The 23,632-nt window shown below is 37.5% G+C and overlaps 1 protein-coding gene across 1 annotated transcript; it reads left to right on the top strand.

Moving 5' to 3' along the window:
- Window positions 1-1,419: 1,419 nt before the first annotated feature.
- On the top strand, window positions 1,420-18,458 carry LOC149262755 (uncharacterized). Its single transcript, XM_089381847.1, has 2 exons — window positions 1,420-2,367; window positions 18,348-18,458. Exons 1-2 carry the CDS (start codon window positions 1,420-1,422, stop codon window positions 18,456-18,458), a joined length of 1,059 nt encoding a protein of 352 aa, XP_089237973.1.
- The last annotated feature ends 5,174 nt before the right edge of the window (window positions 18,459-23,632 follow it).

Here is a 23,632-nt window from a genome sequence, read left to right as displayed (position 1 = left end):
GTCCATGTCTTGCCAAGAGGCTGGTTCTCATTACATTTCTCAAAGGAGAGTTACACGGACCTGGTACTGGCACATTGAAATGGCCCCGGTCCTCCTCAAGAGGTGGAGTCCTCTTTTTGACCCTGAACGTGAACAAATCGGAGCTGGACCAATTTGGGTGTGCCTGCCGGGTCTTCCACTGCAGTTCTGGGGTGAAGAAGTCTTCATCAGGATTGGTAATGCACTGGGTACCTATCTAGATCATGACCGCACATTTGTGGAATCAAGAAGCAGGACCCTCGCGCGTATATTGGTTCACTTGGATACTCGTGAAGGGTTGGAGGAAAAGATTACACTACAGTGGGGGAGATTCATCAGAGTACAGATACTAGACTACAAGGGGGTCCCGTTCCGTTGCAGGCGGTGCCACAAGGTCAGGCATCTCTTCAAAGACTGCCCACTCAACCGAAAAGCTGAGGACACCCCGAAGAACACTCCTGCTCCTTCCAGGGCTGCTTCACCGGTCCCCTCGCGGCCCATTCCTACTAGTCCATCTTCGGGGGCTACCTCACCAGCGGTCGACCCTGGACTCAGGCACTCCTCGCCGCCGATGACCAGGGCTCGCTCTGCAGCTGAAGTAGTTTCAACCTTGGGTACTCCTCTGAACCCTCCTCTCTCTTTTATTGATCATATTATAAATGATACAGGTGCCTCTCTCCAGACATCTATGGCTCACTGTACTATGACATCCCCTCCCCTCATAGCTTCCATTGGTCCCTCTTTGCTCTCTCCCTCCTCATCTTCTTCACCCCGGCCATCCTCCGAGACCTCTCCCCCTCATCCTTACTTCCTTCAGTCTAGATCTCATTCCAAAGATTTGTCGGCCCAACAGTCGGGTCTTGGTATCTCTTTCCCCGGAGTCGGCCCTCTGCCTACCAGAGGCAGGAAATTTGACCTCTCAAAGGCTATTAAGAAAGTAGGGGCCGAGGTCGTATCTGGTCATCAATCCACCATTGACGGGGTCCTTAGAGCAGGATATACCCCTCGTAGTGTTTCCCCATGAAGTTTTTATCTTATAATTGCAGAGGTTTGGCTAGTGCCTCCAAAAACTAGCCATGAAGCAGCTCATTGAGACTGAACCTATTGATATCATCCTACTCCAAGAAACTCTTTGCTCGACCGAACAAATCTCACAATCCTTTAAATCCTTGACCCCTGGGTGGTCCTTTGTAGCCCTCGATGCTGCTGGTCGATCTGAAGGACTGGCCATTGGATTTAACCCTCGCTCCATAAAAGTTGAAGCATCCTGGGGGGGGGTCAGGCTTTTTGGGTCTGGACATTTTCACTGCTAATCTAGGCATGAATCTCAGGATCATGAATATATATTCCCCTTGTAATCAAAGAGAACAATTTTGGCAGCGACTCCTACATCTCTCCCTCATGGATTCAGAGCAGACTATAATAGGAGGAGACCTCAATTTTTCATTGGGATACAGGGAATCATGGGGATCGGCGACACAAATTGACTCTATCACAGATTATATGACTAATCTGTTAGAGCAGACAAACTTTGTGGATATCCCCATGCATAAACTCCTTCCTACCTGGAGGAACAGGAGAGTGGGTGATGCAGCATTGGCCCGCAGACTTGACAGATTCATCATGAAAGATTCGCTCTTTCATCGGTTGCATCATTACAAGCAATGGGTGGGCATGGGTGGCATTCCAGATCATGCGCCTATATATCTGGAAATCCAGGGGCCTTTTAAGAAACCAAAAGCCCCTTACAAGTTCAATCACACCTGGCTGAGAGACCCGTCATACATTAAGATGATTTCTGATTATTGGATTGCTCATCCCATTAATGGAGCAGAATCACTTGCAAAAGGGTTCTGCAAAAACCTCTCTGAGATCAAGCACCTCTCCATTAATTTGGCAAAGGAAAAGAATGCGCGAGAAACCTCTCAGCTCACCCATATTGAATCAGAGTTGAGCTCACTACTCGATGAATGGGGCCTGGGTTTCATCACAGCAGAGGACAAGGGTCAACTGATAGAATTGGAAAACAAGAAGGCTAATATTCTAAAGGAGCGCGAAGAATCCCAGCGATTGAGGAGTAGAGCTATCTGGCTAAAAGCAGGGGATGATAACTCGAAGTTTTTTCACAGCTATGCCAAGGGTAGAAAGGTGTCCAACACCATTTGGAAACTCCCCACTCCAGAGGGAGACATGGCTGACTCTTTTAATAAGCTTGCCCACCTTGGCATCACACATTTCAGAGATCTTTACAAATGCCCCCGTGAAGCAAATATTCTTGATATTATCAATGTAGCGAGACATTTTCCGAGATTTGTGAATGAGGATGATGCAGAAGAGCTAAATGCTCCGGTTACTTCAGGGGAGCTAGAAGGTATTTTAAAATGGTTCAAAAAAGATAAGAGTCCAGGTCCGGATGGATGAACCATTGAATTCTATCTGGCATTTTATGAAATCCTAGGGCAGGATCTTCTGAATGTCGTGGAGGAGAGCAGAACATCGGGATCCATCTATCACGCCATCAACTCGACCTTCATAGCTCTCATCCCAAAATCCGACTCCCCATCTTCTTTTGATGATTATAGACCTATCTCTTTATGCAACTGTCTTTATAAGATCATTTCCAAGACCATTGCCAACCGCCTCAGACCGATTCTCTCCAGACATATTGCCCCTCAACAATTTGCTTTCCTCGAATCCAGACAGATTCATGAAGCCATTGGTTCGGCTCAAGAAGCCATCCATTCTATCTGGTCCAAGCATCTCAAGAGCATCATTCTCAAGATTGACTTATCCAAAGCTTTCGACCGTGTCAGTTGGCTCTATATCAAGATGCTTCTTATCCATCTGGGATTCCCCCACATATACATCACTTGGATTATGGCCTGTATTACATCTCCTTCCTTCAGTATTCTCATCAATGGCTCGGCCTCACCCTTTTTTCACTCTGAAAGGGGACTGAGGCAAGGCTACCCACTGTCTCCTCTTCTCTTCCTGGATTAGCTGGAAAAAGATAGCCCTTCCAAAGAAATGGGGCGGATGGGGGCTCAAGGACCTTCCCCTCTTTGCTCAAGCACTTGCTGCAAAAATGGGCTGGTCACTGATGACAAGTCAGAATCTTTGGGCACAAATATCATTCCATAAATACATATGGCCTCAGAGCTTATTGGACTGGATCAGACTTCCATCATGGCAGGTGGCGGGATGCTCATCGATATGGAAGGCACTGATCCATTCCCTTCCCCTCATACGAGACAATTTGGTCTGGAGAATCAATGATGGCTCGTTGGGTAGGATTGGACAAGATCCATGGATTGGAAGTGGGGGAAGACACATTCTGAATAGAGATCTCATCAGGCACCTACATGCACGAGAGATCAGGGTATTTGCACACATCGCTGATCAACAGAACACAAATATCTTCTCACAGGCATGGAAGTCGGCCCTACAACTCGACCTCCCTCCTCAATGGCATCAGGAGTGGCTTGAATATACCTCAGCATTATCTGAATCGCATATTCGAATCAAACAGGGGCCTGATGAATTAGTATGGTGTTTGGCAGATAATGGTATATACACACCAAAGCCTGGATACTGTTCCCTCATTCAGCATAAAAAACCTGATCTGTCAATGCACTGGTGGCGAGACATTTGGAAGCTTACGGCTCCCCCACGTACCAGACTTTTCTTCTGGTGTGTTCTTAAGGATATAGTCCCCACAGGAGAGCACCTTACCCATAGAGCGATTTATGGACCATCTTGGTGTATTTTGTGCAAAGAGGCATCGGAATCTACAGTACACCTCTTCCTTCATTGCACAGCAACCCGCTCTCTTTGGCAAAACATTTCCACATCTATTGGCTTTGCTGGGTCTTGGACTGGTGACGATATACAAAGTGCATGGGAGGATTGGAATCGAAGACATCCAGGATCAAAACTACTGAACCTCCCATTAGTGGTCAATTGGCATTTATGGAAGGTTTGCAATAGGTACATCTTTGACAACATGGCGGTGTGTTGGCCTCACACAGAAGCTGGCATTATCTCCTCATACCTTGAACTGCCCGACCCTCCTCCCCCTAGGGAGAGACGCATCCAACCACCCCCCATCATAGACAAAATTGTCCCTTGGGCCTTCTTCGATGGGGCCGCGAATCAAAATGGCTGTGGGGGTGGCTTCATACTCCACATCAATGAACACCATAGATTCAAAGTAAAGTTGGGACTCGGTGCGGGCACTAACAATTTTGCGGAACTCATGACCCTTCGCCACTTATTACATTTCTCTCTAGGACATCAGTGTTTATATCTTAACATTTTTGGGGATTCAAAGAATGTTGTAAACTGGTTCAATCTTTCTACAATATGTCACATTCACACACTCAACAACATATTGTATGAAACTCATACTTTTAAGGCAGCATTTAACCATATCTCTTGTATCCACATATACAGGGAATATAACTGCAGCGCTGATCAATTATCCAAGGAGGCCGCGCTACTTCCCAGAGGAGAATGGTTAATACTGGAACAGCGAGGGACTGAGGAATATCGCTATTACCACAGGCCATATATAGACCAGCGATATCAGAGGGACAATAGTCCCTGATCTTAGCAAGGATTAAATGACAAGATCTGAAGCATAAAATATTTTGTTAAATCTTTTTGATATATATAGAAGGACACATTGATAATGGACCCTGTGTGGTCATGTACAGGCTTTTATTAACTAGACTGTTAAACTGTCTATATAAACAACATTTTTGTATTATCAGCCAGATCACCCTGCGTGGTGTATCTCGATGGACGACACTGTTTACAGCATATGCTACTGCATCTACAATATGTAATTTTCTCTATCTTAATGAAAATTACGGATTTTTCCAGTGGAAAAAAAAAAAAAAAAGTTATCATTATTACAATTGTTTCATTAATAAAGAGATTAGTATAGGTTTCTTTGCCTGCTTCGGTTATGGAGGGAAGCAGAGTACTTTCAGACATGGCCATATGTTCCTCCTCTTGTCTAGCCTCATCTTGTATATGCTCTGGATTAGAAACAAGAAATATTAAAATTGATATACCATTTGCATTTAAGTACTTTTAATTGTAGTTCATGCTACAATTTTTTAATAACATATGAAATACCTTTGGTACCGAGATGAACATTGGTTTCAAGAGGCACTCCATTATCACTAGGCTCATGTGTTGTATCAACATTGCTTGCCTTATTTTTACAATTAAGCACATTACTTTATGGCCAAAAATAATAACCATAATAGATTGTACAACTAATAATCTACAAATGCTCTTCATTTCTTTTATTTACCTGAGTGTCAAGATGGGTGCCAGAAGGTTGTGTATACCCCAAGCTTGTCCTACATTCAACCACGACTTGATAATCGTGCCTAAAAGCAAGCAAGTGTTCCTCTGTGGAAGCCTCTTTTAATTGTGACCCCTACAATTTTGCATGACAACATGATTTTTTCTTCTTCTATGATATTAAATTGAAATTGTTAATAATTTATAATTTTGATGCAAATTAATTTTTTATATACTCACAATTTTTGTGGTTATTTTTGAGTAACCACCTGGGCCAAGATGATTTTTCTCATGTTTAGCTATTTTAGACATCGTTTCTTTGGATGTATCTAGGATCATATATTTAAAATATTGAAAAACTTAATTAGATGTCACAATGACGATAAAACATCATAATTACATTATTAAATGTGCCTCATGCCTTCCTGATCTAGGTGGTGTCTTCCCTGATTTTTGAAGTTCCTTCTGAGTTGCATCTTCTAGGAGGGATTTCCACCCCCTCTTTGGAATCACTAGAAGGTGCTCACATGACCTGTTCCTTTCCAAATGAGACCTATATTGGTCCCGCAGATGTTTTAAATGTAAGCCTGCCTTGGAGGTAACTCCAGTTTTGTTGAAGGTACCCTCACCAAATAGGACAACTATCTTGTTCATAAGTTGATACTTCATCTTGGAACTTTGGGATTTCCAGTTTGTGCAAATGGTGGACCCAAAAAGTTCCAATGTCAGGTCATACAAGCACCTACAAAATACATAATTTCCCGCAAAACAATATTATCATTAGTTTAAAATAATCACATACTATACATAAATTTCAACTAGATTGTACTTAATATTTAAGACACTTGTTAAATACCTGGAATATTTTCTAATTTCATGTGTACATGGTTATCATCTACCAAAAACGTAATTGGTAGTGTTTCGTGCTAGTAACACGGGAAGGTTGAGGAAAGATTGCTTCAAAATCTATGATGGGATCACACTCTCCATCCATAGCATCATGTACAAATCCTTGCATATGTTGTTTGAGGGGTGTAAATGATGGTGTGTGTGGTTCAGTGGGTGTACTGGGCTCAGTGACTGGTTCAACACTCACAGGGAGAGCATCAATGTTTCTACCAACATTGCCCCCATAGTCACACCATGAGGATTGTACTCCCTCAAAAACTCGCATAAAATAAATAATTTTTTTATAAAGGATGAGATAATTAAAATTGTAAATAAATTAATGGGATAATTAAATGGGTTTCTTACCCCATAGTGTTTAATTTGGCCCATTAGGGTTTTGATTTGGCCTTTTATCTATTTTGTCTGTGGCTCAATCATAATTAAAGAACTAAGCTTCTTATTTAATTTCATTTGAAGCTTCTTTATTGTTTGGATCGAATTGGTGGACAAAAAATTTGCTTCGTCACTAAGCACTTTCTCGGGAACATCTATGGACTGATCTAAGGCTAGTGTGTTCCCCTTGTCACCCTGTTGATCAAATAAGTGTAATTTGTAATTTTTTTCCACCATCCTTAATTCTAAAAATTTGAAGATCGCCATCCTTAATTTTTTTCCACGTTCAAAGATTTGAACTTGATTAAACATTTTAGATTAATAAAAAAATTCCCTTTTTTACATAAGAGGGAAGTTTATCCAATTAAATTCATAAATATTATGATATCTTGAAAGTTCATGATGACACATTAAAAAATAAATCATGCAATTCGTCCACAATTAATCATCATTATATTAATAAGAAAACAATTATTGACATATGTTTAAAGTTGGGTAAAATAAAATACATACCACCCCCATAATAACAATGTTTTTATCTATTCGATTCAAATTGTAACCAATGAGAAAATCTTCCTCTACAACTATTGATTTTATGGCACACACAAATTCATGGTTTCCTTCACGCCCCTCAAATGTGCAATTGGGTTTCTTATTTGTTTTCATGGGCCGTGTACTATTTATAAACCGCAATACTCCATACTGCTTTTGGCCTTCCATCAATATAAATAGTTGCACCTTTATTTTGATCATTGTCTTTTATTTGTATATAATTTGTGGTCACACCATATCTTCGCATACTTTTGGTATATTGGACTAGTCGTAGCGAATCATTGTTGACTTAATAGGATCTGACATACTCCATCAATTTAGTTAATCCTTCGTAACATACCTTTATGCTATCCATAGAAAATAGCCCTAAACCATGTAATTACGATGGGGAAATGCGGTATATCCTTTCATTGATAGAAACATTAGTGTTTATTTCAGGAAGATCCTTGGGTACCCATTGTTTCACTAGATGTTTGTACCTTAAGGGTGCCTCAATTTCATCTACGCTCTCATTATCATAAGAACATGACCCCCCTTTAGTGAGAAAAATCTCCATGCATTTATGGAATTGTATTCTAATATTTTCACCTCCAGTTGATCTTCATCTGTTAGATGACGTAGCAGATTTTTGGTCAATTTTTTCTATCCTACCTAAACTTCCATCACTCGACGAAGATAAATCTGACAAATACATGTTTGTTTGAAAGTCCTCTAACACTCCATCAAATGAGAGAAACTGTTAGCGAGTTTAAATATTTTTGTTGCATTTCATCATCTATTTTTTTTTGTGACCCACGAGAACCCAACAGCCTACCTGACACGTAACTACTATTAAACCTCTGGGGGTCTACGACCCATCCTCCTCTTAAATTGGGCCGTAAATATGGGGATGTGTACCTGGGCTCTTAAGTTTCAACAATTTCACATATCTCATATTCCTAATTGAGCTGCACAAACCCACACACCCCTCCCCCCGCCCCCCGCCCCATGAGTTTTCATCATCTAATTTCACTGTTAGAAATTTCATCTAATTGATTATAATTATGCTCCTATAATCTCAAAGATTCATCTTGTCCTAATTACCAAATTTAATAAGTGAAATAATAATAATAAGCACATATAAGTAATCAAGAAGCATTGCTATCATAGCTTCATTAAGTATTTCTTTTTTTAAGTGTCTCTCTAAATTGTATTTGGATCTTGTAATCTTGCTTGATAATTGGAAATTGGGATATATTGGTTACAAATGATTGTTCTTAGAACACTTTTCAAATTTGCGATCTCATTGAAGTAATTCCTAATCTTTTCATCTTGCATTCTCATCCTAGACTAGGTCTTGCATTTCGCCTTGCATCTTGATCATTGATAGTTGGGAGTGTCAGCTTAATTCATAATTGCAAGTTTCACACTGCTATATCTTACCTTCCTTGTAGATTTTAATTTATTGCTCATTTCTGTATTTTCCATTGGTGCTAACTCATCTTTGCAACATTTTTCTATCTCGTAACTTGAATACACGAATCATTGTTATGCATTTCAAAATTATGCAAGTGACATTTCAAGACTTACAATCCAACAATTAAGGCAACCTAAGACCATAGGTAAAGCCTAATTCTAAAATAAAGGACTATCATATAGTTTATGTGAAGAAAATTTACAATTATTACAATCTTCAGAGATTAGAAAGTGAATATGAGAAGCAAGTTGTATCCATATTTATATTCAAATTCAAATCGGTGAAGAAATTATGCTTGGTTGGAAGAAATTAGTACCAAGCTTGAAGGATTATGAAGCTTCAGTCAATCACCTTGTGTAGAGCATTGCTCTTGAGAATATCTTGAAATCAACGAAAGTTGCACTACATTTGAAGGAAGTCATTGACCTCGACATCTTTGGAGTATCCATTCTTAAAAAGAAGTAAGAATATCTTGGCATCTTGAAGAAACCATTACAGTGGAATTCTTGTGATATTAGAGGACTAAGATATGTGGTCCTTGAGGTACATATAATTGTTTTTATCCATATAGGGTCTAGCCTAAATTGGATTAGGTTTTTAAGATTTCCCTTTTTGGTTCTAGGATTTTTAGTCTTCATATTGTTGGAAGTTGTTGACATCTAAGTTTTTTTGTAAACCCTAGTTGGTATTTGGAAACCCTAATCATAAGAAAAAACCTCATTAGGGGAATTTTGAGGTCTAAAATGGGCCTCCTAAGGAAATTATGAAGTAATAATGAAAATAATAAAATAAGATTGGATTACATCATCAAATTCTAGAGGGAAAAAAAACTATTTTTTCAACTCATATTTTTAACTTATCTCCCTAAGGTTTTACTCAAATTTCGAGTGGGAGTACTCGCTGGATACAAAATTTAATTCCTCATCCAATGAGTATTCATGTTTCATAATTTTGATGGACCCTGCAACACGAAAAATGAAAAATACATGAAAATTGTTATTGCAATCACGTTTTTTCATGTATTTCTCATTTTTCGTGTAGGGGTCCATCGAAAGTATACAACATGGGTACTCTTTGGATGAGAAATTAAAATTTTCATCCAACAAGTAATCCCACTCAAAATTTGAATAAAACCTTAGGGAGATAAGTTGAAAACCCAAGTTGAAAAAGTAGTTTTATTATTTTATTACTTTTTAATCTTTTTACTTTTTTACTCCAAAAATGGTGAATCATTCTTCATGGTTGACATTATCATCTTGAATCCTATTGGTTCTATAAAGTTTATTTTGGTTGTACAATTTTCTTAGGAGACCCATTTTAGAACTCAAAATTTCTCTAATGAACCCTATTCTCTTATAAAAACCCTATCTTTTGGTCTCTAGGGTTTGTAGGGAGTCTAGGGTGAAATGGAAAACCTTAATGATGATAGAATTGGATTTGAGATTCAAAGCGTAGGGTTGATGTTTCTAAAAGTAATATCAAAAGACTTAGGGTTTGGATCTGAAATCTCTAAGAATTCTCCCTCCCTAAAGTATCCCTAGATTGTCAAAATCATGATCATGCTCTTGTATTTGTATATTTTTCTTGGTGGTACTTTCCAGTGAATGTTATGTTGAAAAGTGTAACTATTATCGGTCTTCATAATTGCTATTTGGATCATGACATGATGTAATTATTTTGTACTTTTCAAAAGAAGAAAAATAAATTATTTTTATAAAAGCAAATTTATTTATTTAAGCATGGATTTCATGCTCAAAGTCATTGATCATTAGGTCATAGCACCCATTGAGTGCTCCTAGTCTATTTTCATAAGACATGGTCATTTTTATATTGTAAAAGACCCAATTCGCCACTTGTAACAAGAAAATAAAAAAATATTTTAAGGTTTAGAAGAGTCTAAAAAGACCCCAATATCACATCGGCCTAGAGAGTCCTACTCAAGCCCTTAGAAGGCTATAAAGAGGAAGACTTCAACCTCCTGGAAGAGAAAAGAAAACTACACACATCTCTAGTCTAATCGACGGGAAAGAGAAGAGTGAAATGGCTTAGAAGAGGAAGAGGAGTCTAGCTTGGAGGTAAATTTTAGTTATGCTATTCTAATCTAGGATGAGAATGCGAGACAGGGAAAATTTTAGGGGCTAATTTTCCATGTTTTTTCCAAAAAAAAGATTCACAAATTTCCATTTTTTTTAAATGATTCACCCACATTTTATAGTATAAAATTATTTTACCCTAAAAACACCAAAGTTTTATATATACTAATATAAAATCATTAGAAACCTAAATATTTGTATAAACATATTGCCAAACATTTTACAATTTCCATATTAGAGACTAGTAAGATTCACCAAGGTTTCTAAACTTTAAGATAAACTTTCATCCTTAAAATTTTCCTTGATGCAAGAGATGAGTTAACTAGAGATGCTCCAATGATATTTATAACAATGATAAAATTTCTCTAATGACGACAACAAGATAAGATCACTTATAACCAATATGCCAAATATCACTTATCAATCAAGATTACAAGAATCAATTAGAGAATCACCTTAATGTTGCTCAATGAAACAATTATGGAAATTCCTCCTTATTACTATTTTGTGCTTATTATGCTTTCTCTTTCACTTATGATATTTGTGAATTAGAACAAGATAAGTCTTCCAATATTTCAAGAGAACAACCACAAGCAATTTAGATGAGATTGCTAACAGTGACATTTGATAGTGAAATGCAACAAGATATTCAACGATGTAATGTGCTTTGCAAGAGAGAGACACTATGCAATGCAACATAACTATAGACTCACAAGGTAATTATGAAATGCACAATGATATGTGATTAGAAAAGAAATAAGAGAGGGATGGTTAGTAACCAAACAAGACAGTTATGACAAGAGAAATGTCAATACCCAATGAGTAACAAATGCCACTCTTCCCTTTCAAATTCCAATAGATGTATCAATTACCAATTCAAGTATGTGCTATATTTCCAATATGCCACTGTCAAGAAAAGATAGGCTTATTGTAAACATTGTCAAGAATGTATCATACCACACTATGATGAGATAAACAATCAAAGATCATTCACAATTAATCTCAGAATGTAAGGAAATCCAATGCAACTTTTAGTGCTAGAAACAATGTAAATATGCCACTAAGATACCACTATAGAGAGAGATCAACCAATTGGCTGAGAAAAAGTAGTAGTAGATCCAGTTCAAGCATATCTAGATGTGAATACTCTGGTTGAAGAGTTGGTCCAAGTTCTTATAGGTTTTCTAACATAAGCTTAAGTTCCAAGTAGTAATGCAAAGACAAGGGCATAGAAACCATTGGAGGCATACGAAAAGACGTCATAGTAAGTGAATTGAGTTCCAATCCCATTCATTAGGGATTAAGAGGCAGTTGACCAAGTGAAAGAAACAAAAGCACTACCAAAGGAAACATGGGAAAACCTATTGGTGGGAAAGGGTCTAAATCAGAATAACAAATTATCACTATAACGAGTAGATATGCTAGCTTTCTAACTATTGAAGTGTGGTCACCGGGATCTACTCACTTGGGATATGGATTTGGAACAAAGAGAGGTGATAGTGGTGAAGCTGGGATGCTACTACTATGGAAGCTTATACTGATATACCACTGCAAATAGAGATCAACCTATTGTATATTCAGAATTGTCAAGTGTAGTAATGATATCATTCCTCTAATAACAAAATTAGTCACAAAAAATGCATGAGATGAGAACCAAAACACTTGTGATTATAAGTGTTATTTTATCAATGTTTAGGGCTTATTTTTCTGTGTTGACCTGTGATTAGGTTTTGCAATAAGTAAGCTTCAAAATGGAATATGTGACAGTAGAAAATAGGCTACGGATGGGAGCAACAATGCCTTGAAGGCCTGCGACATGTTCTTCTCCTTCTCTCTGGTAGGTTTCACCACTATACTAAGATTACTAGAATGGTGTTCGTGTGGTTTGGTGTGGTAACTTTCTCCCTAGAGATAGAAATTATATCCAACTTATATATATTATCTAGAGGAGACTCATATATAAATTGATGCTAGTTTTTCCTAATCCAATCCTCAATCGAGGGTGAACTATGTTAGTGATAATGTTGTGCGTATCCCCCACAACACTTGATGGAAGTAGGTAATAAGAATAATTTCACTCAACCCTTTAGAAGCCTATGACACACAGAATTTCATGTTTGAGGAATGTAATAGATGCACCAAAAATTTCTATCGTCGTAACAATTTTCTACTCAATTAACTGGGTCCAATAATCCCACAAATAAATACTTTTTGGATTCTCGATTTAAACCAGTAAACGACCATGGAAGGCCATTGAAAAAATTTACATGTTTCTCATGAAACATATAGCAATAGGGGAATAGGAACCTATGCCTTCTAAATTCTATTGAATTTCGTTTTGAAAACCCCAATTCCATGCTCAAGCTATCGTGAGAATAAGAAGAATACTTATCACCATATGTTTTCCCTCATTCCCTTGAAGATAGGTGTCTCTTCTACACCACCTGTGTCCTCGTGCCCTCATGCCCACGAGCCCTTGATAGACCACTTGCAGTGTTTAAGTGTTTGGTGAATGCTCTCGTCGCTATATATATATATATATATATATATATATATATATATATATATATATATATATATATATATATATATATATATATATATATATATATATATATATATATATATATATATATATATATATATATATATAGATATATATATAATATTTTATATTTTATATTCTATTATATATATTATATATTATATATTTCTCATGTTGTGAATTCATCAATTAAATGGCCAAGATGAATTTCTTACTATGATATTTAGGCTTTATGAATATATCTTGGTCAAAATTGGGTAGTATCCTATCAATATGTTTAGAAAAACTATATATTACTTCAAGTACTACAATTGTGTCCTTGGCAAACCATGGATTATTTAAATCTCCCATGTCATCCCCAAAATGAAATCTCCTTTTCAATGACCCGAGAATCAATCCTATATCCTTTTGATTAGATTAGTAATATATATTATTTTCTTCCTTTCGGGAACATTCTATTTTAAATGGACCTGTAGGAAATGGAGAGATCTAATTCATAGGGTACTGTATATTAAAGAAAAATAGATCTACCATATATTTGACATTGCAAAGAAAGATCTAGCCTCTCTATGATCTCTTAGGTACTCTTCTCCTAATCTAGTGAGGAAGGAGAGGAGTGATGGGAAGATTTCCAAGTGTCTTGGCATATTAGCATGTAACTTGTTGAAAGATATTTTCTTCATGAATTGGGACTTCAAATTCATATTCATTTCCTTGTAGTCTTGTAGAAATTCCTTGTATTCAAAGTGTATATTGTAATATGATAAAAAAATTGACATGAAACTACTCTACTCATCAGTAGAAACAATAAATTATCGATGAAATCATGAAGCATATAAGAGAAATAATTCAATCACACATAACACAATATTTTCTGAGGAAAGCCACAGCTAAAAACCCTTGCTATCTGTGTATTGCATTAATCAAAAAATATGACAATATTACACTGCTTTACTCAAGCTCAAGAAACCTCTACACTATCTCAATCTATCTCACTACTTCACAAACAAGCTCCAACCAATACTTAGCCAAATTTTCTGCATGCCATGCTCCTATTTCCTTGTGTAGTTTCCTACAGAAGCAGCCCATATTTAATTGAGAAATTCCAAAAATATGAATTGTTCAATCCTCATAGGCCTTCCTCTGATTGCATGAACCACTTGTACAATTCAGATGATTATACAACTAATAGTACATTGTCCCTAAACTCCAATCTCAACTGGGTCTTTCTTTGATCTGACATGCGTGAGTTAATTATGAGTGAATCTCCAATTTACTGGTTGATCAGTGTTGGTTACACCCCACTACTATAGGTTACACTCCACTACTGGATCTCCCACTAATTCATCCATTAGTTAGAACTAGTTTAATTGAATTTAACTCAGTTAAATTGAATTAAATAATTAAAACTCAAAATAAACTCAACCAGAGCTCCTAAAAAGTAGGAGACACTCTACATGACTCTAGATAAACTCTCAATTCGAATTAACTAAGCCAGTTAAGTCAAAATAACTTAGTTACCTTTTACAAGTTATCATGAGATGTGGAATTACAATTTAATTCCTAAATTTAATTCAATGAAAAAAATAAATTATTATTTTCTTGTTGCATTTTCAACACTCCCTCTCAACAAGAGATGGATTATCTGCTATCCCGATTCTGCCTCTGTGAAACTTGAATTTTCATCTTGACAATGACTTTGTTAAAATATATGCATCGTTCTCCTTTGTAAGAATGCATTCCAACAACATGATTATCCTTTGCACACGTTCTCGTAGATGGTGATACTCGATGTCGATATGCTTGGAATGATCATGGAAAACTAGATTCTCATATAAATTGATACAACTTAATCATCACATTAAATCAATGTAGGATCCATTTTCTGACCAAATAACCAAACAAGGATTTTCCTCATCCAGATAGCCTCACAAGATGCTTGACTAGCATCCATGCACTCTGCTTCTATTGAACTGAGTGCAACTGATCTCTACTTTCTGTTGTACCTAGAAACTATTTCTGACCCAATACTGAAGATTCCCCCTGATGTTCTCTTTTTGTAGGATGGACTCCCTTCTCAATCTGCATCTGTGAAGCCTTGAATCTTCACTCCTTCTGTTCGTCTGTACCAAAGACCAAACTAAATGGTGCCTTTGAGGTATCTCAACACATGTTTAGCTACCTTCCAATAATGTTTGAGGTGCTTAATCATGGCTTCACTAAATCAGTTAATTGCAAAACACATGTTTGGTCATGTGTTCACTGAATACATAAGTGAACCCACAAGTTTTCTATAAATAGTAGCCTCCACTACTTCACCTGAAGTAGCATCTTCTTCCCTCTAATTACCTACTAGAGGAGTCTCCATGGGTTTGCTGCTCTCCATGTGGAACTTATTCAGTATCTCGTTGGCATAATTTCCCTTAGAGACAAACAATTCCTCATCTCCTTGCCATACTTCAATACCAAGAAAGTAATGCATGAGCCCCAGGTCCTTCATCTCGAATTCTCTTACAAGATACTCTTTTCAAGATTTTATCATCTTCTCATCACCTATTAGAATCAAATCATCGACATATAATACTATAATAAACTATTTACCTTCAACCATAATATGGTAAAGGTTCGCATCTGCTTCACTTTTGGTGAAGCCCAACTTGGTGAAATAGCTATCGATTCTGGTGTACCAAGCACGAGGTGCTTGTTTTATTCCATACAATGCTCGCTTGAGTCTGTGCACATGTGACTCTCCATTGAAGGTGTCAAATCCTTCCAACTTCTCAATATAAACCTCTTCCTCAATCATGTCATTGAGGAATGTTGTCTTCACATCCATTTGATGTATCTTCCATATCATCTACGCTGATAGTGCTAGAATAAATCTAATTGAAGAGTACATTGCTACTAGATAAAAGGTCTCCTCCTAATTAATTCCCTCCGCCTGAGAGAACCCTCGAGCTACAAATCTAGCCTTTTGTTTCTCCACAATCCTATATGTGACATTCTTTACCTTGTAAAGCCATCTGGAACTCACTACTGACTTGTCAGATAGTCTTGGGACCACTTCCCAAACATTGTTTCTGATAATTGAGTCATACTCCTCAACCATGGGATCAAACCATACTAGTTTCTTCACTGCTTCCTCGAATGAGGATGGCTCAACCTCTACACTCTCGCTCATCAGATCCATGTAGCCAGTGTACCGATGATCTACTCTGTTGACACTGTGATGTGGGTGCTCCCACATTCTCTCTAGCATCATGCATCAATCTATCAACCTCTCTAGTGTGTTGCCTTCCATCTCTAGAAGTCTTTGCATGAGTGGGTGCTTCCACTCACTCCTCTCCTTCAGGTGTCTACTCCACATCATCCTGAGGTTCCTCCTTTGGAGTTAAAATCTCCTCATCTACATGTAGTTAAATCACCCTGTCAAGGGAACATCTCATGGCCATCTCTTCATTGAAATTCACATCTCTACAAACCACTATCATCCTATTGGATGGCAGGTGCACCCGATATTTGTGAGGTGTATCAGTGTACCCCACAAATATGCCCAACTTAGTTGTTGGCTCTAGATTCTTTTGTGCATCCTTGGTAACATGACAGTAGACTAATGAACCAAAGATCTTGAATTGTGCCACATCTGGTTTCTTACCTGAAAAATCTTCTTCTGATGTACTCATCCTGAGAATTCAATGAGGGCTTATGTTCTGCAAATAAACAACTGTGTTGCATGCTTTAGCCCACAAGTGCAATAGTAGGCTCTAATCATCTAACATCGCTTGTGTCGCTCCCACAATACTTTTGTTCTTCCTTTCATCCACCGCATGTTGTTGTGGGTTATGAGGTGTTATTAATTCCCTTCGAATGCCTTCTAGTGCACAGAAGTTCTTGAATTCATTCGACACATATTCTCCACCGTTATCACTTCTGATAGCTTTAACTTTTATGCTAGTATCTTTCTCGACAAGTGCTTTTAATTCACAAAATTTAGCGAATATATGATATTTCTTCTACATGAAGAAAATCTAACAGTTACGAGAAAAATCATCAACAAATATTACATAATACCTGTGCTTGGTCGTGGATGTAATTGAGAATGGTCCACACACATCTGAGTGAATTTTATCAAGGATTGATTGCGCTCGACTGTCTTTATCATGAAAGGAATCTTTCATATGCTTCCCCAATGTTCACCCTTTGCATGTGTCTCTCTGCTATGGTGTACCCTTTGGGAAGTCCTATAGAAATTTGTTGCATGATCTTCAAATCTCTTTGGTGCAAGTGACCCAATCTTCTATGCCACATGTTAGTGTGAAATATTTTGGAAGGTGTACCAAAAACACTTCACTTAAGTCACTAGGTGACACATGACCCTAACAACAATTAGTGGCTGCTCACACTTCAAATCTGTAATAAAACTTGGAAAACCTACAACAAAACAGTTTATATGATCCAAAACAAAAACAACAATATAGATATCCAATGAAATAACCTAAATTGAAATACTTTAAAATGAATAAATATTTTATTGATAACACATGGTGAAGGAGATTTAAAAAAAGGGTCCGCAAATCCCCCTCCATGGGATGGGTCCTTTAATGTCCTTGATGCTTCAGTAATTGATTCTCTCTCTCAATATGTGAAAACCCCAAAACAACATGGAGAACTCAAATGGTAGCTCAAGTGAAAAGAGATGATAATGGTGATGATGATAATGATCATGGTGAAGAATGAATGGAAAGCCCTCCTATGTATAACAAAGTATTGAGTTAATCTCGAAAATGGAGAATAATAAAATTATATTGACCAAATTAAGATCTAACATTTGGGAATACTTTATTGTATTTTTTGGAGAGGGAAAAGATATTCAAAATGTTAAAATATCTTTATTTAGAAATAATTAAAAAATAGAATGATTTATTAATTATTTCATGAGGATAAAGAATGGTCTGAAATTGAAATAATTATTAAATAGTGATTTAACAATTATTCCAATATTCTTAAAGAGGAATGAAGAAAAGGGGAGAATCTGGAGAGGAGGAGATTGAAGATACTGAACCCTAAGGTTTTCATTGATTTGCAGGTCAATAGTGCCCCAGTTGGCCAGATCGAGATCAAGCTCTATGCGGATGTGGTGTCGGAGATGGACGATAACTTCTACGCAATGTGTACCAGCGAGAATGGCACTAGCTGATCCGGCATGCCCTTTCACTTCAAGGGTTCATCGATCCACTGCGTGATCCCAAGATTCATGTGCTAGGGTGAATACTTCACAATGGGCAACAGTACCAATGGGGAGTCAATATATAGGGAGAAGTTTGCGGATGAGAACTTTGTAAAGAAACAAACGAGACCTGACATTCTCTCCAATGGCCATCGCCGACTCTAATGCTAACAGCTCCGAGCTCTTCCTTCGTATTGCACAAACCTCGTGGCTAGATGGTAAGCATGTCATTTTTGGTCAAGTTGTAAAGGGCTTGGAGGTTGTACGCAAGATCGAGAAGGTTCGGAAAACAGATCAAACAACTAGCCACAAGTGCAGATATCCAAACGAGAGAGAGAAACTGGAATCCAGAGCTAGGGTTTCTCTGAGTGACAATGGTATTTTGGGCTCGGCAGCCACATACTATCCCTTGGACAGATCATTGGGCTACAGGGGTGTTGATCCTCTAGGCCGATGGTGGATTTTGTCTCCGGGCAGGGGCTTAATGGAGAAACCATCTCAGTGGAATCACATAGTGCATCCCTCTGCAATTGTCGGCTACCAGACTTGCTCAACACCCCAACGATTCATGAACAAACACTCAACCATTCATTGGCGGGTCTTGCTTTATGGACTATATGTGGAGACAAAAATCTCCACCTTCCTGCAATCTCTATGGACTACTACAACGTTCAGACTAACTCCATTTGTGTGGCCTACCAATCATAAAAAGGAGCCTAGCTACCAAAAACTAGACAATAGATACCTCAAGGAGGTCACAGAGAACCCATTGCATGGCAGTGCATCTGACCCTGCACAGCTTAGCAACCTCCAGTCAGAAACAAAACCCCTGGTAAACTGTCAGTGATATAAATTTTTTATTAAAACCCCTTTGGGGATATCTATTTTGGTTTGGGTTCTCGCAACTGACTCTATTCTGCATATGAAGGGTGCAACTCCCACCATATTGGATATTTAGTCGGAATACAATATCTAATATTTGGGGGCAGATCCCTCTAGGATACCAGACCTCTCATGGACTACAACATTTTTTCTGCGTCTACTATAACACTCAATATGTGGCTAAGAGGTGGCGCAACAACCTTCAGTAAAACTAAACAAATAGGAGGTGGCATAGAGAGAAATTCAACAAAAAATATAGAAACACAACAGAAGCACAAAAATGTAGGACTATCTTTCAAGAACATCCTCCAAGGAAAAAACACTACTACAGTGACACCAAAGCAAGCAGGGATCGAACCTAGTCCATATATTGTGTAACAACTAAATTATACCCCAGAATTAAACATAGATATACCAGAAATAGATGAGCATTGTAATATTTTTGAAAAACAAGCTATTATCTGTAGATTCAACTGTTTCTGGCCAAAACCTGTTGAGCTCTTTCACTGGATTTTCACAAACTGGACCCCTTACTGTGAAACTCACTTATGTTCCAAGGGTTTCTTCATTGTAAATTTCCCTTCAACAGAGGCAAGAGACATTATATTACAGGAAGGATCATGGTTCTAGGGATCTACGGGACTCTTCATTACACCATGGTTTCCAAAATTTGATGTAAATACTATGGTTGTATCTAGGATGCCTGTATGGGATTGCTTGCATAATCTCCCATTACATCTTTGGAACCAACAAGTCCCTGCAGGTATTGGCAACACCATTGGGCGATACATTAAAATGGACACACAAAAACTAGAGGAAACAATTTTCACTTTCACAAGAATTTGTGTGGAAGTAGATCTCAGCAAAGGCCTGCCAGACCCCATACAAATGAAACACAAACAGAGATGTTGGACACAAATACTAGATTATGAAAATACAGCGTTGAGATGCAGAATCTGCTAGCAAATAGGACATCTACAAAATACATGCCCCGAAGCCAAAAAAGATACCTGGAGAAAGAAAAAAAATAGGGGAGCAACCCAAGGGATGGAAATTCCCCCCACCACTATTTGATGATGAGGAGGAAGATGATGCAGAACATCCTATATCCAAGGAAAACAACCAGATGGACAAAGAACCAAAAGTACAAGTATTAAATCCACAAGATCCGATGGACTCACAACCGACAAAGTTACCAGATACAATGGACACCAGTGGATCCAAGAGAATACATACATCAGACAATTCTGATTCGGATAAGGACAATCCTCAACCTAAGGTTAACACTTCGCTTGCATTTGTATCTTCAATGCTGACTCAAGGGGAGTGGTGTAAGGTTGAGTTGTACATTATTTTTTGCTTTCTATGAACATCTGATCAGCAGTCTCTTGACTCGTTGATGAATGTGTCTCGCATCTACAACATGTAATTTTGCTTTCATTAATAAAATTACGATTTTTCTTCGGGAAAAAAAATTATTCCAATAATGGATTAAGAAATAATAAATAAATAGTGATTTATTTAATTATTCCTACAGGATTTAGTCAAATGTGACAAGGAATAATTATCAAACAATGATTCAATAATTATTCCTAGAGAGAATTAAATAAATAATGATTTATTCAATTATTCTCATGGGTTTTTTTAATCTTAATCAGAAAATAATTTAATAAAAATGGTTTTCTAAATTATTTCCCATGGTGAAAGTGATTTTACTATGGTAAAATTAATCCTACATGGCGTATTTCGATCCACCTAGTTAGAAATGGTTAGGTGATCATTTTTTTATGATAACACCACAACTCACCGATGTCTTGGCTCTGCACCTTCTCTGCTTTTGTGCTCAAAGCAATACATTTTTCTACATCCAATTTGTAGAGGTTCTTCACCCAAACCCAATCTGCTTCACCTGTCCTGAGGTTATGTGACGCAGGAAACCATTTCCCTTGCTAAATACCACACCGTACCCATGGTTCTCGAACATGGAAACTGAAACAAAATTCTTCTTCAAACCTGGAACATACATGACATCTTTTAATGTGAGAGGAGAACTAGTCTCCCTCTGAAAGGTAACAATACCAATGTCGGTCACGCTATACCTCCCATCATATCCCATATCGATGTGCATCTAGAGGTCCTTCTCCTCTAAGCTACTAAAGAACTCTTTGTTGCTATTCAAATGGAATGAGGCTCCATTATCCAGGTACCACACACTACCGATCATCAATGTCACAATGCATGCAATTAGGGTGAAATCTAGTTTGAAATGTGAAGCAAGAGCTTCACTTGTCGCTCCTCCTGAGGGCTCCTTACCGACCTTCGTGTGCGGACACTTTGTGGCATAGTGTCCCAACTCATGACAGTGAAAACATTTAATATTCAACATGTCCTTATTCTTGTCACCTTGACTGGAATCTGATTTGGAATGGTATGACTTCCCCTTCCCTTTCTTCATGTTTCCAGCTAAGGCACAATTCTCCTCATCATCACGCTTGGATGAGGATACATCTCTGGTGTTCCAATGAATTTCTTCTTGTACCAAGTCAAACCACAATCACTCCCACTCTAGTAGATTCTCCCTCCCATTAACTGAGACTCGGTAACTGTGCCAGTTCTTCGTAAGGCCTAGAAGTGATAGGTCTTCAACAACTATAACACTGACACTTCCAATCTCATTCCGACATTGGGTGAAATTGGTCAAGTACTTTTGTATATTGTTTCCCTTCTCCAACTTGATCTTTCTAAGCTTTTCCTTTAGTTCTAGCTTCATGTGGTCACTATTATTTTGAAACAGGTATGTCAAGGCCTTCCACATTGCAAATTGAGTTTCCTTACCATGGAGATTTGATATAATATGATATCGAACTCCTTCTAGGATAATCCTTCTCACCTTTTCCACACACTTTCTCCACTCTTCTAGATCTTAAGCATCAGTTGATTTAGGAATATATTTGTCTATGAATTCCTTATGCCTATTGTCTTCCAACACTGCCTCCATCCTATCCTTCCAAGAAATATAGTTTGAACTACCTTCAATGACATATTCGAGTCTCAATTCGTAGAATGACATCCTACTGGCTCTAAAGTATGATACTGCAAATTTGATTCTTATTGCAAAAGACAAACTCGTATTCTCTTCTTCTATAGTGATTTCAGCTTCGATGCCATGTAGAAATTCCTTGTAGATTTAAACTACAGATTGTAATATGCTAAAACAATTGACTTGAATCTACCCTACTCATCAGTGGAAACAATAAATGATCGATGAAATCACAAAGCATATAAGAGAATAAATTGAATCACACATACCAAAATAATTTTCTGGGGAAAGCCACAACTAAAAACCCCTTCCATTTGTATATTGCATTAATAAGAAAATATGAAAATATTACAATGTTTTTCTCAAGCCTAAGTAACTTGTGCACTATTTCAATATGTCTCACTACTTCACAAACAAGCTCCAGCCAATACTTAGCCAAATTTATTGATTGCCAAGATCATATTTCCTTGCATAGTTTCCTAGGGAGTTAACCCATATTTAATTATGAAATTCCACAAATATGAATCGCGCAATCCTCATAGGCCTTCCTCTGATCGTATGCACCACATGTACAATTCATATGATTATACAACTGATAGTACATTGTCCCTAAACTCCAATCTCAACTGGGTATTTCTATGATCTGACATGCATGAGTTAATTATGAGTGAATCTTCAGTTTACTGGTTGATCAGTGTTGGTTACACCCCACTACTGGATCTCCCACTAATTCCTCCATCAGTTAGAACTAGTTTAATTGAATTTAACTCAGTTAAACTGAATTAAATAATTACAACTCAAAATAAAGACAACCAGGGCTCCTAAAAGGTAGGAGACACTCTACATGACCCTAGATAGACTCACAACTCGAATTAACTGACCCAATTCAAATTAACTTAGTTAATTGTTACAAGTTGTCATGAGATGTGGAATTACAATTTAATTCAAGGACAAAATTAAATTAGGATTTTTTTATTGCATTTTCAACAAGTCTTAGATGAACATTGTGAGTGTCAAAATATTCCATAAATGGTTTCATAGGTTTAGCCCTCTTTCTAGTGCTAGAAGAATTATTGAAGGGAAAGAATGCACTGACAAGTAGTTCAAGGGACTCAACCCAAAAGAGAGGCCCAATTAGACTCTCCCCTATTTGGGATAGTTGAGTAATCTAGATTATGTGGCCTAGAAACTAGTTTTGACAAGATATAATGATAAGGAAATA

Source organism: Pinus tabuliformis, chromosome 6, assembly GCF_031772625.1.
Source record: "Pinus tabuliformis cultivar Carrire ecotype Pingquan chromosome 6, CPIR1, whole genome shotgun sequence".
NCBI lineage: Eukaryota > Viridiplantae > Streptophyta > Pinopsida > Pinales > Pinaceae > Pinus > Pinus tabuliformis.
This window is presented reverse-complemented; position numbering and strand designations above follow the sequence as displayed.